The sequence below is a fragment of the Hemibagrus wyckioides genome, linkage group LG05, assembly GCF_019097595.1.
Source record: "Hemibagrus wyckioides isolate EC202008001 linkage group LG05, SWU_Hwy_1.0, whole genome shotgun sequence".
Lineage (NCBI taxonomy): Eukaryota > Metazoa > Chordata > Actinopteri > Siluriformes > Bagridae > Hemibagrus > Hemibagrus wyckioides.
In genome coordinates, this window is record NC_080714.1 from 8,422,977 (window position 1) to 8,441,681 (window position 18,705).

General features: G+C 37.5%; 1 protein-coding gene across 3 annotated transcripts in view; it reads left to right on the forward strand.

Annotated features, from left to right (window-relative positions):
- espn (espin) overlaps nucleotides 1–18,705 on the forward strand; it is a 46,258-nt gene that overhangs the window by 17,431 nt on the left and 10,122 nt on the right. For all 3 annotated transcript variants that reach the window (XM_058389708.1, XM_058389707.1, XM_058389709.1), the window contains exons 8-11: nucleotides 7,544–7,702; nucleotides 10,464–10,686; nucleotides 16,475–16,611; nucleotides 18,307–18,699. In XM_058389708.1, coding sequence (XP_058245691.1) covers nucleotides 7,544–7,702; nucleotides 10,464–10,686; nucleotides 16,475–16,611; nucleotides 18,307–18,699 — 912 coding nt within the window. The remainder of the gene's footprint in view (nucleotides 1–7,543; nucleotides 7,703–10,463; nucleotides 10,687–16,474; nucleotides 16,612–18,306; nucleotides 18,700–18,705) is intronic.

An 18,705-nucleotide genomic window follows, 5' to 3' on the forward strand; every position in this document is an offset into this window, starting at 1 on the left:
GATTTTTGCTTACAATAATCCCTTACAAAATATACTGATGACCAATACAGTAAATTTTGTTATAAAAGATTATACGTCCTTGTAAATTTTCATTGCTTAAACCGTCGGTAATTTGTTTGGTAGACTCTCTACAGGAGTTCTAAGCATCATTATGAATTCATTCATTATTCTGCAGAGCTGAGAGCTCTGAAACAAAACCCCATTCATTTCAGAAAAGACCACGTGAGCTTAATGCGGTTGCTTTGTACCACACAAACATTACAGAAGATGAAGAACGCCTTCCAGTGTCTGGCCTCTGTTATCTAAGTGGAAAATATACTTACTAATCAAATGTCAGTAGGGTTCTAAGCATACAGTGCTTTATGGGATGACAATGTTTTGAGACAAAGATAAGAGGTTATACTTAACCTAATGGACAGTGGATAGCGGAGTGTATAAGGTAATATGGCATGGAGTAATCCGGTAATCTCCAGGGTTTGAATGATGTGTTGTTTCTAATACGCTTATCAAACACAGCTCAATTGAACCCCCAAGGATTGGTGCCTGTGTTACTGAAACCTTGGTAAATTTCAAGCAGCTTGTCAGTTCATTACACACAGCCTCATTATATATTACAAGGGCCTCACAGGGCATCACATCAAGCATGAACAAGCGCTGTAACAAGAAGACAGCATTATGCTGAGAAGCAGGTGGGTATCATTTAGGTGCAAGGGTGCATAAAGTGTTAAATTGTAATGATGTGAGTGTTTAAAATCAATTAAATCAATAGTGTGCACTCTATTCTCGGTTTTGAGTCCATTCTAGAAAAATTAGGTGATCATATAATACACAGATTAAACTGTTTACAGAGTAAAAACTGACTCGGTATTCATTCATTCCCAATATTCCATAGCCAAATATAGTTATTTTCTCTCATCATCATGCTAGCATAAATATTGCTGGTCCATCATTTTGGGCATCACACTGCATCATCGAGTTATTTGGTGCATTGAGATAAGACTCACACCAGACTACGGATAGATCATTATATAATAGCAGAAATGGACATAATTTCCTCCCAAAAGTCAGTTTTACACTTTAGGGAATCTCAATTCCCCAGAAATGGCACAGTAGGGAATCACTAAGTGAATCCCAGCTGTAGGACACACCTCCGGCATATCCGCAAGTTGGAACGTGTGTAGGTACAGGACAACGTGGTGAACTGTGTTGCCTGGAGACCATGAGAAAGTACTGAACTGTTGGTGAAATGAACTTGTGGCCTGGTCAAAATGTATGGCCCATTTCCCACTAATCAAGTGAGGGAGGCACAGAAGCACACCGACACAATGCAGCTTTTGTGTCCTCGTCCTAATGAAGGAGGCCCATTAGCTGAACCAGACTCCCACTGGTCTTAATGATGCGCTGAATGATGGACCTGACATTACTTCAAGTAATTAACTATGCCAGCACTCCCACGCTAAAAGAACCCTTGGTTTTTAATGAGGGATTTTTTTTTAATAACTGTCTAAGGTAGTGTGACAAGAAGTGCAGAATAAACCGTGACTAGACATGCTAAAAATAATAACTGATTAGAAGTTAGGAAGAACTGTTATCCTTTACATTATAGCAGCTATAAACAGTCATTCCATCACTTGTTACACAGAAACCAGAAAGTGCAAAGTTCCTTGTCTGGAAGACTTTCCTGTGGAGGAAAACCTACTGAATGTCACAAAGCCCTGACACTGGAGACTCCGTCTGAAAATTGTTCGATGAACATCTCCATACAGAGAGCTGCATTGTACCTGTGACTAAACACTTTAATTAGTGAATTAACAACATGACTAGGATTAGTGTTAGATTATACATACAAGTCCCTGTGGACGAGTTACTACATATCAGAATGAGTACATTAATATAAACCTTGTGCGTTCAATTACAGTTTTGTTAAGTGGTATCATTTATTGAAACTTACAAAGTATTTATTAAATGAAATACAGGTTTATGTGTCTCTAACATAGCGCAGTATTTACTACTGTGTCTTACTAAATAGACTCAATATTGCATTACTGTATACCTCCAAAAACAGTTCCTGCTTAAATCCGATACTCACTTTCAAGGTCTGTGAGCTGATTCACTAGTATTTCACTAGTGTTTTTGTTTTTGTAACACAGGCAAACAATTTAGGTGTGGTTTACAGGCTTATATCTAGAGGAGAAAAATCAGTCAAAATTCACCAGTGTCTCGCGAAAGAGCAATGTATTTACAGAACAGAAGGATTTCTAGGAGTTCTACAGTTTTCAATGAACATATTCATTACATATCCAATGTGTGCAATATTGTGGAACATGTGATATGTAAATCACATGAAATGGTACAAGTTGTGTTTATTTTAGGTCCAAATTCTGGCATGGCTTGCCGAGCCACTGAGAAGGACTCATTCACTTCACAGGAACACACACACACACACCTGCTCCCAGGTGAACAGCTCTAGTCCGGCTTTTTTCACTTGCATTAAGTATTAATCACTGCCCCTGCCCTAGGGGGACTACACACACACACACACACACACGCACACACACACACACACACACATTTTCCCTCAGAAAAGATAACAATGAGCTGACTGCTAAACTCTAAACACTTTTAAATAGCTGCCCTGTGTTTATAAGGAGTATTTCTGCCATTCCCTAAAATAAACCAGTTTTCCTTGCTTTAAGCTATATTTCAGTAAATCACAAAATTAAATTACAATAACAAAAAAAGGACTTGACTAGCTTCAGATATCCTCTTTTTACGAAGCATCTGGTTCAAATGATGAAGGTTTCAATAATGTTTTGGATCAGTTATATAGGGCTAAACAATGTGTTTAGTTCTAAACATTTTTGTTTAGAATTCCTGATGTAAACTAATTATTAACTATATATATATATATATATATATATATATATATATATATATATATATATATATATATATATATAAAAAGGAATCACTCTCGCAAAATGCATTGTCTGCTCCTTGTTTAGTGGCAGAGAAAATGAACAAAAGCAAAAAAAAAATTGCAAAGACAACAAACAAAATAAACAAAACAAACAGATACATTTTCCTACACTAAAAAAGCAAGCGACTGAACGTTGGCTATTCAACAGATATTTTTCAGCAGCACTGCGCTTTCACAGAAAAGAGCAAGCCATCCGAAATTGCTGAAAAGCTTTGGCCAAGTGTTTGTTCATTTTTTCCGAATAAAAAGTATGTGGCAGCCCAAAAGCACATGGCGAGCACATAGAGTGTACATATGTTGTTTGTCTTTCACTCAACTGTGCACACCCTTTCATAATGTGCACACACATGCGCATATATATATACACGCACGCAGACTTCAACTGTTTGCAGCAGTAAGCAGGAGAAAGCAGCATAGCAACAATAAGCATTGTTGGGAAAAACAATCCCCTGAGGCTACCGGAGCGCCACAGGTGATAATGGCAACCACTTCCGCAGGCTCCTGTTTAGCCTAATGGAGTTCAGTGGACTTTCATTTGTTTGACGCTCTCGTATTCATTTGAATAGAGCTTCACTATACGTCTTTTATAAAGTGTTATATTAATAGAGGATAAAAGTGCTTTTTTTTTTTTTTATAAAGTCATATCGCATATTCTGGGCTGCTTTTAAACATCCATATTACTCTCCTGACTGGGAGCATCAGTGCACTTTTGTTTTTTTAACTTATACTCAATATTAAAAGAAATCAAATTATTACTTTCACAATGAAGGAGCTCTGGGTTTGTAATCAGATTCCTGTTCGCTGCCAGTGCACATAACGCAATCGCTAAGCTGGCTGGAGATTCAATACCAGGTAGCCATGCCCTGCCAGTGTGTCACGGTGCTTTGCATAAAAAGCCCTAGCCACTGGGTTGTGATTGGTCAGCACCTGGGTAGTTACATCACTGTGCCGGGCCAGGATTGGCTAATGTGGGTATGAGGGCGGGGAAAGGTAAAGCCAGTGGCAGGTAGAGTGTCACACACACGGTGGAATGGGGATCCGGTGTCACCTGTGTGACCAGCAACTCTGGGCTTCTCAGCTTCTCTGAAACTGACTGGACTACAGGAACAGACACAGGGTAAGACGCATTATATTTTCGTTTGTATTTGGATTAGGATTTGGAAAGAGTTTGATCCGTCTTGAAACTTCCAGTATATTCTCACAGCTCAAAATGCTTACGTGACCTAGAAAGTGCTATGTAAATGTAAAGTAAATGTTCTTTGGTTATTTTTTTTTGTGACAGCGAGGAGGATTTTTAGAAAGAAAGTTCATTGTTATTTATTATCATTTGTATGTACCAGCAAGAACATTCATAGTGCTTTATATCTACTTATCAGCGTTAAGAATTCTTCTGTGGATGTTGAGCTTCAGAGCTTACTGTGAATGAGTCGTAACTAAAGTCATGTTTGCGTTAGGGTGAAGCGTTAAATGGGCATAGAGGATAAGCAATGAAAAATTCAACAGTTTCTGAATGGGAATGAGTTAAGAAAGCCACATCTGTGTGGTGTAGAGGTCAGCATAGGCTTTCACCAATTTCCCTGAGGTATGACAATCACACCATCTGCACGGGGTCGGCTTGTGTTACACCAAAAGCCGGTTTACAGAGAGGAAGGGGCTTAAATCATCAATGCAAATAGGTATGGGTAATTTGGCTCTCAGAGCCAGTATTTGTTAATGGAGGGAGTTATAGATGTAAAAAGTACAGTAAAGTAAAAAGTTTGTTTTCTTTGTGCATTTACCTCTTCCCTGTACTCTTGATTAATAATTTTCATCAAGGATGCCATAAAAGCATGTGCAGCATCTCCATGTCCTCTCTGCTTCACGTACATTTGAATTATTCAGGCTTGTCCTCTCAGTCTGTTCACCTGTCACCTGTTTTTACTTCTTTATTCAGTCACATTTTGTTTTTCTCATTTCCTAAAGCTTTCCCTGGCAGTGTTTACAGTTGTCATATTGGTATTATAGCATATTAACAAACTGTACAGCTTCAATGGCAGACAGTTGAAGTGTTTTTGGAACCGTACAAGGTATGACCCTTGAAAGGTGAGATTGAAATGCAAATCAAGATGTTTTGCATTAGGAAAATCCATTGAGACCAGGAAAAGCAGCGCTGCAGGTTTTTTTTTGTGGAAGACATGGAAATTTCTCGAAGATGGCTGCCTGTATATGGGTCGAAAAGAACTGTAGAAAAGAACCATGTGACTCTGATATGGTTTTGTGCATATTTTAATAAAGATCATGATGAGAATATAAACTGTTATCTTGAATGGGTAAATGATGAATACGCAGAATAAGTAGAATTAAGCTGTGGCTTTGACTGGGAGCTTTAAAATACTGCAAAGCACAAAGGAAAGAAGAAAGAGAAATTTCATTCTTTGGCACGTTTCCTGTAGACAAATGCCACGTTTTGTTCTGTGGGCCTGTCATTTCTATCACACACACCATGCTATTGTTTGTAGCTTTATACTTTTTTGCATTATCCATATATCTGTGTGGCAGAAACTATTTTTAAGCATATGCATATTGAATTTCGTAATATATTTCCTCCATTGGCTCATGCATCAGTATCTTCTGTAGGCCTATTCATTCATTCCTGGAACACCTATGCACAATATGGCCTGATTAAATTTCTCAAGTCTGTTGTTCCGGGATTATAGTTTACTTAGAAGTAAATAAAGTAAATTCATTATGAGCTCTGTGTAACATTTTGTGTGATCCTGTGTGTTTTGTACTGTATCGATTACAGCTTCCTTTAATTCCTTGCACATAGTTAAGGTTTATTTTACTGAGTTAAGCCCTTTTACTAAGTTAAGGCTTTTTTTTTTTTTTTACATATTTTATTGCCAATAGAAGGGCTTTTTTAAAGCATAAAAGGATTTTTAAAAGTACACCTGTACACCTGCTAATTTATTCAGTTTATTCAGCCAATCATCCCATCATGTAACAGCAGCACAATGGATAAAATCATATAGATACATGTCCATAGCTTCGGTTAATGTTCACATCATATATCAGAATGGGAAAAGTGTGATCACTGTGACTTGGTTGCTGTGACTTGGACACTGTGTCATGGTTGCTGGTGATGATCTCCTGGGATTTCTACACACTACAGTCTCTAGAGTTTATACAAAAAGGTGCCGAAAGCTAAATAAATCCCTTGTGTGGACTGTAGGCTGAAACTCCTTGATAATGAGAGAGATCAGAGGAGACCAGACTGGTTGAAACTGATATAAAGTCAGTAGTAGCTCAAACTGGGCTACAACAGATCACCAGGTTACATCTGAGGCCCTCATGGGCACTGACTAACCCACACCGGACAGTCCACACTGGACAAAACTGACATGATGTGGTCTTTTCCCTGTTTTAGCCCGTTTACTACACAGTTCAATTTGTTGCGCATGCTGAGATGCTTTTCTTCTAAACACAGCTGTAAAGAGTGATTATTTGAGATACTATATTCTTCCTATCAACCCAAACCTCTCTGTTCACCAAGGTGTTTCCACCCACAGAACTGTTGCACACTAAGTGGTTTTTATTTTAATTTTTTTGCACCATTCTGTGTAAACTCTGGAGACTATTGTGTGTTAAAAAATCCTAAGAGCCCAGCAGTATCAGCCCATGCGACAACCAAAGTCATAGAGATCACAATTTTTCATCATCCTGATGTTTGGTGTGAGCATTAACTGGAAAATTTGTGTGAATTTAAACAAACATGACAGTGTTGATGGATTTTGTTTGATTTCATATGAAAGATTTGGGACAAATGCAAATCTATGACCCCAAGTTACCCTGTATGCATTTTTTATATAAGATTCCTAGATATTGATATCCTAGACACACACATTTTTAAAAAATCCTTAAATAAAAAGTAGCTACAGATGTCATGTTCTTTACAATAAAGATGATCAGGAGAGTGTGTAGACAGAAGAAGAAGTAAGAGGTCGGTGTTGCTCAGGAGGTCAAACCATCAGACTACCACGCCATCAGCTATGATTTGCGGCGTGTTTGCCACGCAGTCCGGAGGTGTAGTAAAATTTATCCGGCCAAAAAGAAATGAGAGGGCAAGAACCAATGTAGCCTTCAATTCAATTATCTGTCAGCTTTTGAGTGTTTATTTGACTTACTTCAATACCTTTAATCATTTATTTCAGTATCAGTGTGGTGTTACCTTTTGGTTATTATTTTACACTTGAACAAAAAATGATGAAAGGAAATATAAACACCTCAATAAATAATTCAATACATATCTATTATCTGTTTAGAAAACTGACACCGTCATCAAAATTGTGACAACTCTTCAATGGAACAAAAAACAGATTTGTTTTAGGAATTCATCTCCTATGTGCTGGAAACTGTGACATGATGTTAATATTATAATATAACAGTGGTCATGAATAAATTTTAGAAATGGACAATGGCCTAAAAAGATCTATGATCATTATAATGCTTATTTGAGATCAGTAGTACACAAAGTGGATCAGAATTTCTCATTAATTATTGTTTTGTGTGCTGTATTTTCACCAGTTGTCGGGCTGGGAGAACCCAGACAGACTGCGGCGGGTGGACTCCAACAGGAAGTCACGAAGCTTTAGCAAGCAGCCCAGCACTGGAGACTATTATAAGTCCCTGGGCAACGACATCACGGAGGGCCAAAACGGGACAGACATGGCACCCAACGAGGAGGTACAGCAAGAACTGTTCAACTTTCTAACTATTGTTTGTGTGCCATTTTGGTGCAAATGTTGTATTCGTGACAAAAACAAGGACAGGAAAGCAATACCAACATGGCTGCTAGAGTTTGTGTTTCACTGGGTGTGTGTAGACCTAACTAGCAGCTCCTTTCCCTCACCTGCTACATTACAGCACAAATCCGTGCAAGGTGTGGCCCTACACTGGCAGAACATGGCTTTTAATCCACATATCAGTTGCATTGCTCGATAAACACTGTGAGCTGTTTGTTCAGCGCTTTCAGCATGTTACATAACCCTGACATTTGGGGCCTTGGTTTTTTTTTTTCATATCAGTCATCAAAACAGAGATACACCTCATTTCCAAAACAGAATATGAGTCCTCTGGGCATTGTACACGTTTAGTATTAAAATAAACCAAACGGATATAGAACTCATTATGCATTCTATCTGAAAATTAGTTATGAAAACCTGATCCAGTTAAGAGAAGTTCAAACTATAATAACAGAAATCTTTATTGAGTAAATAAATGAGAAGGGTTTGTTTTAACTTAATAAAGAGAGAAGGGGCTATTATACTGTACTAGTAATAATAATAATAATAATAATAATAATAATAATAATAATAATTTTTGGTTTATTTTTTGTGACCCAGTGTTTCCTGAATTTTGTTTTCATCCAGGATTTTTCTTTCTTTTTTTTATTGTGCTCCTACGTGATGCAACAGAAAAGCCTTTGACCTCAGATACTGTAATTGAAATTCCAAGAGAGCAAAATTGTTCATGTTCTCTGGCTAGGAGGGATTGAGACACTGGCCAGTCATGGTTATATGTGAGCTCATATACTCAGAGGAGGGCAGATAGCACTGCTCCACAGAGTGTTTTTAAGTGAGGGGCAGATTAGAAAATATATGCTGCTGTTAGCCTTTACTCTCTCTCTTCTGTTGGTAGCTGTCATGCAGAGGTGATCGTTTAAAGACTGCACAGCCTCCTCTAACATTTCATTAAAATGCAGCACTGAAATGTTTACAAGTGTCATGACTTTTGGTGAAATTCAACATGAAAATATATGAAAATAATATCTCACTACAATATTACACTGGTTCTTCATTTTAATGTAATTTGTATTTGGTAGATAGTGCAGCTGCATGAAAATCTCCTTTAAAATCTCCCTCCAGATTCAAATACATTGTGTTTGCTGTCAGTGTGTCACAGGGGAGAGCTAAATATTGGGGGTAATTGGGAACACTGTGGTAAAAAAAAAAAAATATATTGTTGCAGTTTCTCTGTTAAAGCCATTCACTGATACCCGGTGCACACACACCTCACTGTTGCCTGTAATCTCTGTTAAGCTAATTACACCCCCAGTAGGAATCCACCCTCTCCAGTGGAACCAGATGGCACTTGACATGTCCCCTGAGTAAAAACCCATTAGCTGCTCCATTCATTGCGACATGACGTGGACCATATGGTGGGAGAGAGTAGTGAAGCGTGGGTTCATTGTAGGGGAGGGAATGACACGCACGGGTCCGGCACGTGCCACCTGTGGGGGGGTTGTGGAGGCACGTGCCGGGAAGGGGGGGTAGCTGTGGTGGGGTTGGGGGTGGAAGGAGGAGGGGTTCGTTTATTAGTGGTGTGACAGCTGGGGGTGCTGACAGGGTAAATAATAGTCCCCTGAGAGCAGGAGTGTGGAGGATTGTAGGGCTTAAGTCACAACAGATGTCTGTTCATTCCTTCGTGTCACCGATCGTCTTCTCATAGCTTTTGAGCCCTAACAAGGCAGCTTGAACCTGTGAGGGAGGCGATGCTTCAGAGAAACCTCTATGATAATTAGTAATAATTATGATATAGTAATTCATTATAATTATATTAAATATATGCAACTAATAGAATTGTCAGTGATGTAATTAATTGCTAACTTAATTACTGAGGAAATTTAATGTATTTTTTTTTTTAATCTTTGTGTGTGAAGACTGTTTTGTTTGGTTTTAAAGGGAAATACAAGTTACTAAAAAGGTAATGATCCAGAATAATTTTAAATAATAATTTAGCTATATTTAGAAATTTCTTTTATTTAACTGAAGGTTTTTTTATATAATATATTAAGACTTTATGTCAAGTGCAGAAAACGTTTTCAAAGAAATGTGGCAAATAATGAGTGAAAGGCAGGATCATTCATAGCATCATTTATGTGTAATCATGTGTATGTATAAGTCCTCCTTAACTACCAGTGATGGAAAGAACTAAAGTCATTTGAGTAAAAATGCTGCTACTGTAGTAATAAAAGCAAAATTTAAAATAAAATATGCGTCGAAAAATAATAGTAAAGATCCATAAAATTATTTGAGTAAATAAGTTATCTAGTGAAAAATGACTTGTGTACTATTTGAGTTCTTATGATAACCGACCAAGTAAGTTATACTGAATTGCAGAGGACCTTCATTTTTAACAATATATTAAAGAAAGTTTAAGTTAGCTGACTGCTGTCTAATCATTTAGCATTAAGCAATTAGACTTTAGGTTTTGATCGGTAAACATAAAAGTACTGTGATTTAATAATACTCAAAAAGTTACAGTGAATTATGTACTCAAGTACTGTAATGCGAATTACTTTCCGCCACCTGCTATCTTTCACCAACTATTCACCATCAGCAGTGTTAAAGCTACTATATATGAGAAACTACTTCTGACTCTTGGCTCTTGGTTTTGTCTGACATAATTTGACAGTAAAATGATGGCGTCTTCTTTTTCCCTGCAGGGTTCGGTGCTGTTGGAGGAGCCAACAGACACCTCCCCTGTAGTGGAGAATGGAACAGGAGAGAGCGAGGAGCCTCCTGCACCTCCACCTGCACCTCCTTTGCCTCCTGCCCAGACTCCACCTCCAGCACCCCCTCTGCCTCCTGAGCCCCCAACACCTCCCCAGAGCACCAACACTCCTTCAGCGGCCTCCAACCAGCGCCGCATGTCCTCCTCCTCTAACAGTGAGTACTCTCAGACTCATCGACAACAACCTTTCGTTGCTTTCCGTTCTCTTGACCCCATCCTCATAGTCTTTCAGTCTTTCTACTTTCTTCTCTGGCCATGTGTGTGTGCGCTGTTGGACATGTAGGGCTGGTCATGTGGTCAGGCAGTTAATGAGGGGTGTGTAAACAGATTAGCAGAGTTTCTCCTGTGCCTTTGAAATTCCTGAAGCCTTTTCCCTTGGAAGAAAATGTTCTCAATTCTTTTGGTAAACAACAGCCTATTTTTAATGGTTATTACTAAGCTCAGATTATGTGGAGTGTCTACCATGTAATATAAACCTGTGATTGGAAGTAGAGCCTAAACAACTGGCAAAGCTTCATTTACACCATTAAATCATTAAAAAAAAAATATTACATTTTGCTAATTGAAGGCTACTACTGCACCATAATTACATTACTGTGATATCTAATTACTGATAGATGATAGTTTAAGACCATTCCAAAACTGAAACCTATAGTCTGCCTAGGTATTGAGACAACAACAGACATATTTCCATCGGATCAATGTTGAAAGCTTGTAGATACTATAAATAATAATAGATGAAGTGAACAATGCTACATTGTTTGACAATAGCGTTCCACATCAGCTATATCCCTTGGGTTAAGCGGCTCTCAGAGACTTAGTATTTGGACTACATGTGTGTTTGGACAGTGATGAAATTATTCAAACATTAGAGCTGCGCTGTAAAAATGTTGCACTAGCAAAAATGGCAGTGAGATGTTTCACTGTACTCTGTATTGAATTGACTCTAGGTGTGAAAGAGGATGTGAATCGGTGTCTATCCTGTGATTTAAGGTGTATTCTCCCCTCGCATCCAATGCTCCTGGAATAGGATCCAGATCCACCACAATCCTAACCAGAATAAAGCTCTCACTCATGATTAATAAAGGAAAGTTATTTTTGTTATTTAGTTTAATTTCGGTTGCGTTGTTATTCCTTAATAAACACTCCCTCTCACCTTTCCTTTTAGACAATCAGAGTAATCCTGTGAGGGAAATGATTTTAATTAGTTAAGCATGGCAGGAACTAACTCTTCAGTTAAATAAATGACACAATCATGGTCTCTGCATATTTTTTTATACTGAATGTGCCAATGTGGAAATCTCCTCCTGTATGAAAAAAAACCTTTTTATAAAAATTTCTCAACACATATTGAGGTATGTTTCTAATTCTATATAAAGCTTATGTAAAGACGTTATTGTTAGAGCTGCTAAATCTTTTTTTTTTATTATTATTATTCCCTAAATTTGATCAGCGTTCAGCAAAGGTTTTTAGGAGTTATATAATTATTAGGTTTATATTTAGTTAAGATTATGACATAATGATATTATGAATAGAAATGATTCATAATCCGGATGAGATCATGGAGAAATCGGAAAATCTCTGGAAATTGTATGATCGTCTGTGGCTATACTGCGGAAATAATCCGCAAATAATCATTTTATTAATCTGGCAGTCTTGGTTGAATTTAAGTAATTTTCTCAGGATGACATTAACTCCTCAAACTAGGAGAATTCAGTCAGAAATCAGAAATCATCTTAAAACACATGATTCAGTAACTGCAGTGAAACTAATGGGAAACTGTATGTAGTTATAAGAGTGAGGAGTATAATCTGTACCTGGTGATGGGTTCTGGGATTTCAACGGTTTACATACTGCAATAACACAGTATGGTGTGCAGATAGATATTGAAATTTATTTACTTTTTAAGAAGAATCCTAGATTTAGGGCCAGTTCCATTGTTTTTCACTGATTTATTAAATATATCAATGTCATTAACTGCAGTAATATAATATATATATTTTTTAAATAACAATGCTCTTCCAGAAGAATAAGATACATTACACACACACAGATCTGAGCATTAGGTTTTTACATGTAATATGTGATAAATAATTCTTTTCCATGCGCGAAAAGTTGCATCTGAAAAATAAAAACACACGCCCTACATGTGAAACAATTTGTGTGAAGAAGTGCACATTACTCACAGGAAATATGCCATTGTTGATAGATAAACGCACAAGTTCATGTTTCCGTCAGATTTACAGTTACAGACTTACTTCTTATTTACAGACTTTATTTCAATTCATATTTGCCGCATACAGAAAACAAAAGCAGCGATGTGTCGCGATGTGTTCTTTCAGTTTCTGTTGTGTGAAAAGATCCAGTAGTGACCTCTCTAGGTTACAGTCTGCAACAGATTTGAAGTCAGGAGACAGTGTAAATATTTTAGAGATTCACCCCGTTACCATGAGAGCAGCCTGCTTGCGCTTCCCAAATATCCGTTTACGAATTAATGCACGGGGGCTATCGTTACCTCCAAATCAGGTTTAGTGTTATCCCATTTGCGTAATTGCTCCTCTTCCAAGAGACATCGGTCTCAAACCATTCAGTTCAGAATTATGTCAACAAAACACACCACATTGTTATTCAGTCCATTTGTTTGTCAGAGCCTCTGTGACTTAGATAAATTTGAATGAGTACCTCAACAGGATGTATACACAGGCAGCCAACAAAAGAAGCCTAATGCCTCAGGGGCGGCTGTGGACAAAAGTGCGCTATGACATTGTCTTGTTTGATTGACTTGTTACACATGAAGCTTTAGAAGGAGCAATTTATGCATTTGTTTAATACACTCAGTGTAGTAATGTACTTTTGCTGATCGAGTAAAAGTAAGTAAGTTAGTAATTGTAAGTGTTACTGTAGATAGACATTTCTAAAATTTCCCACAGGCAGATTCCATCCATAGCAATCTGTACATCACCACATATGATGCATTTGCCAAAAAAAAAAAAAACAATTCATGCTTTTGTTTTATTTACTAATTTTGTTTTTGTCCTTTTTGTGTTTATTCACTCCTCTTTTCTTATTCCTCCTACGTTAATTTTTGTCCCATCCTGACTTTTACATTTATCACCCCCCCCTACTATCATTGCCACTCCATCACTTGTTCTGTCGTATTCTTTCACTTGGATTTGAACTTGGGTTTTTTCATGCTGGTCTTTCCTCTTTTGGCCAAAATCTTCTTTCCCTCTATGCGTTCGCTCTAAAGGAGGAAATCTCTCCTCTGCCTCTGTCACTCCTGCCCCAGAATCACTCCGGCAGAGGAAGAGTAAGTAATCGATTCCCTGCTGCTCCACAGATCTCTCTCCTGCGTGTGTGTTTGTGGGTGTATTCAGTGTATATAGATATATATATGTGTGTCCTTCCTGCTTTCTGTTCTCTTGCAAATTTATTTGGATATGATCCAGCGTCATGGTTATATTTTCTTATAGCCAGTGGCTCTGTTTGTATGTAAGAAATAAAACACAATGTGGGATGCTGTTATAGTAAAATAATCTAAACAGGATGGTGTGAGGCAATCTGAGTCACAGTTTTCACTCAAGAGTTGATTATCTTCCTATAACAGCGTGCCCCAAGTGTTTTATTCCTCTTATACCACAGCAGTTTAGCAGAATGACGCATCATTCATGTTAGTTCCTGTTGTAAAACACTGACACTGGAGACTCCTTCCAAAGAGACAGAAAAAAGCAACCTCACAGAAAACTTTTGTGCAATTGTGCAATTTTAACAAAAGTCCAAGTTCAAATCCAGGTATGTCGTTACTATAGCAACGCTGACAGAAATTCAAGCAACACTTTCTGACCAGTCAGAATTGAAAACAATTCAACAGCGCTGTGGTATACATAAGAGTTATATTCTAAAAAACAAAACATTATATTGTTTTTTAGGATATTATCATAATGTTCAAGTTGGATCTCTTAAACTTCGGGAGTTTTTTTTGCATCAGTATATGTCTTTCAGTATATGTCTTTAGTGTATTACATTTAACCTATGCACTGTCAAAAAGTGCTAAATGTACAACAAATGTAAAAAATGTATAAATATTTTATACCATTACAAATAAACTGTTTGTTAAAGTGTAGAATTATAGGGATGAAAAGAATAAAATAAATAAAAATAAAATTTATTTATTAAAAAATAAATTAAAATAAATGCAATAAAAATAAATAAAAATGTAAGTTAACGAAAGAACAACAAATAAATGAATCTAAATATAAACATAATTTGTAAATTATATTTTTGATTATTTATATATTTGTTTGTTTATTTAAGGGTTTTTTGGGAGCTTGTTTTAACTGAGTTGCAGCAACAACAAAAAAATGTATGAAGGTCTGTAAACATCCACTGGGCTTATCATAGCACACAGCCTTGGTGACTGAACCCGGCCTTCATCACTGGGCTCTTTCCTGTATCAGTTTGCTCTCTTCCATGGCACACACATCTCTCGTGAGAATCCAGGACGGCATTTCTGTTCGCATTTGTAAACGAGTCGAGATCGCACTGATATGTGCTTGAAGCTGAAGATGTATCAGGACACTAAGGCTGATGGTATTGTTCATTGTGACTGGCATGCGTATACGTGTTTGTGAATATAAGTGCGTATATTGCATGGTGTATTTGTCTGTTATGTCTGGTAGATTACATATACTGCTGATTCTCTTCTTTAAAATAGAGGTGGTATGGGGAAGAGAAAGTGCTACAGAGCCAGCTGAAACGGTAATGGGAGGATTAGGGAGAGAGAAACGATTGCATGCGAGACTGCAGGAAAGTGAGTGAGAATATAGAAAGGGGAGTCTGGGGTGAGCCAATTGAAATCCACTTCCAATTTGGCAGCGAGCTACTGTCCAAGCTGATTAGCGCTGATCTCTTTAGAGTTTAGAGCAGTGACGAGCCTGAGCTGGATTTTTTTGTAATCATTCTCTGGGGAAAGACTGTGACTGAGCTGGAAGTAGAAGTTTACAGCGTTAGTGATGTAAGAACGCTAGTTTTCACAAGGACGGCTGAAGCGAACCCAGCAGGTGATGTACAGTTTTGTTTCATATTTAGGATTGTAAATACTTGTTTGAAATTGGATTAAACTGGAGGTAGAACCAGAAGGAAAGCAGTGTTTGATTGTAGTCTATGATTATATAACAGGCTGTGGTTTCATTCAAGCAGACCTTTTGTATAGTTTGCTTATGCTTATTGAGATTTTCTTTGTATTCTCTGGAGCCTTACTTTAAAATGCACTATATAGTTTGTTATATAGTTACGTTTCCTTGTATATAGTACTGAGTTTTTACTTAATGCCACAAAAATGTACAGAAAACTGTTGTTCATTGTTTTTGGCTTGCAGTAAAAGTGTCTTTTGTTTCAAAAAATGGAACAAAATGAATAACGGGATTAAAATGATTAAAGTGCTTAAAACTCTTTGTAAGCAGATTATGACTTAATCTTGCATCTTGCATCAATATTATTGTGAATATTTCTGGAAAAAATATGGCATTGTTTGCTTTAAAAAATGTATTTTCCTTTAAAGTCTTTTTCCAAAGCAAAAAAAAAAAAAAATAATAACTTGTTCTCTCACACATGGTGTGCATGTCATATGAGCAAAACCTTTATTTTTTCCATCTAGGATTAATTTAATTTATTAATACTAAACTTACAATGCCACTTTGTATATCCAAGACATTTTGAATTTTTTAAACTACAGCTTTGTGAAAAATAGTCTTTGTCCTCTATTTATAAATTAGATTTGTTTCATAAACAATAGTGCTCATTATTTAAAGGTCCTTATTTTGTGTTTTATTTAGTTATTCAGATTTTGGTGTCTGGTTTCTTTTGAAAATGACAATTGTTTCAGTCTCTCTCTCTCTCTGTCTCTCATTCTCGATTGACTCATATTACCTGTGTTTGTCTTAGGCACTAAATCCTTCAACATGATGTCTCCTACTGGCGATAACTCAGAGCTTCTGGCTGAAATTAAAGCCGGGAAGTGTCTGAAGCCTACGCCTCACAGTAAAGGCTACACAACTATCTACTCCAGCAGTGGCTCCAATGTAAGTGCTGTTCTGTCAGTAAGTACATAATCTGCCCAGGTCCAGGTTAGAAAATACACAGTAACTAGCCTAATCTTTAAGAACATGGGCTTTATTTAGTTTTGTATCAGTTTGTGTGCGAATGTTTTCACAGATCAAAACGACCACTAGATTTTCCACCATATTTCCAAAAGCTTTGGCAATGTTGAAACATTTTTTCGTACTTGTGCATGTGTTAATGAACAGCAATTTCCTGTAAACCTGCAAAACTTCGAAAGAAATATATTATTTAGCAGCGTAACAGTGAACATCTGGAGATAAATTACACAAAATATGAGAACAAAATATATCTGCATTGTACCCAGGGGATCAAGAGCACCGAGCCTTCATATACAGTATAGATCTTTTTCTTAGTTACCATTAATATGAATGGTTATTATTGTTAGGGGGTTCAATTCTCATCTCCGCCCCATGTGTACAGAGCTTGCATTTTCTCCTTGTGCTTCCTCTGGTTTCCTGCTACAGCCCAAACACATGCGATGTGGACTGAGCAGCAGCTTTAAATTGTAGGTAGTGTGTGCATGATTATGCCCTACAGTTTGGCCTCCTGTCTGGCATGTCCCCTACCTTGTGCCAAGTCCCCTGGGAAAGCCTCCAGGCTCCGTGCAACCCTGTGTAGGAAAAGTGGTACAAAAAATGGATGGATGTTTTGTTTTTGTGTTTTTTAATTTAGTAGGATACAAAAATTTTTTAGAACTAGCATGATTTTCATGAATATGAAGTTTCTTGTGTAATTGCTCCTAGGATGATTCGCAAACCTTTCGTTCTTATGCAGCTTGACAAATGAAGCCACTTTTTTGTTAATTATTCATCATATCAACAGTTGCATAAGGTGTCATTCGGAATTGTGTGGCTCTAAGACTGGCAGCTTTTTCAGCTTTTCATCACTCTTGCATATACACTGTATAAGCCTTCATTTTCTCAAACACAGTAAAACACACAGCGTAATGAAATGACTGCTGGTTGTTCTCCAACATTTTATCCGGCTGTGTCTGGTATATGAATATAGTACTGTTTATATGATTTCTCAACTCAGCAAGTGGTGTGCGTGCATGGCTGCATACATACTATATAAATATAGACACAAAAGGATTAAATAGGCAAACTAATCAAAGGGAAATAAAGAGTAGGTGTGAGTAACAGCAAAAAAACAAGCTCATGGGGAACAAGGCATTACAAGGAACATGAAATGCCAAAAGGGAACTAAAGAGACATGAAGCGCACGGAGAGTGACACATGATAGGGACAGAAAAAGGGAAGATGTAATAGAATCTGAGAAGATGTAACAGTTTGTATGCATGCTTCTATGGTGCTACTGGGTCAGTGTCACTATTGTGCTGAGAATGATCCAAGCTAAGTAACTGACCATCACTAGTCTTTGCATTGATCCCAGCATTCCCTTTCATCACTGGATTTCAAATTATCTGAACATTTTCCACTTATAATTATATTCTGAGATACCACAAAGTTGTGTGTTTACAGGAAAATATTACATCTGAAATGTGAAAAATTATTAAATTCCATTTGTTTTAGTTAGAAACATTTTTTAATCCTGGAAATAGTTTTTCATGTTGTTTAAGATTATCAAAATTATTTATACACTGTTAAAGTAAAATTCAGTTATAAAACTAATCCTTCTGATATTTACCTTTTCAGGGAGAAACTCCAGCGTCCCAATCAGAAACCCAGGCTGAACCCCAACCTGAGCCCCAATCTCAGCCCCAACCTCAGTCGCAGCCTCAGCCCCAGTCCACTGCAGCCCAATCGGCAAAACCCACATCTGCTCCCACTTCGCCATCTACAAACACAACTCCTCCTGTTCTCAGCAGTTCACCCCGGAACATGAACACATCCCAGAGCTGCGATCAGCTACCTGTTGAGGTCAATGGCAACAGCGCCTCTGGTCAGACGCGCAAGTCCAGCGTGGATATAGAATCCCTGGTGCCCACCCATGACGAACAAGGCAGAGCCATTCCTGAGTGGAAGAGGCAAGTGATGGTGAGGAAATTGCAAGTGAAGATGCAGGAGGAGGAGGAGAGTAAGAAAAAGGTAAGG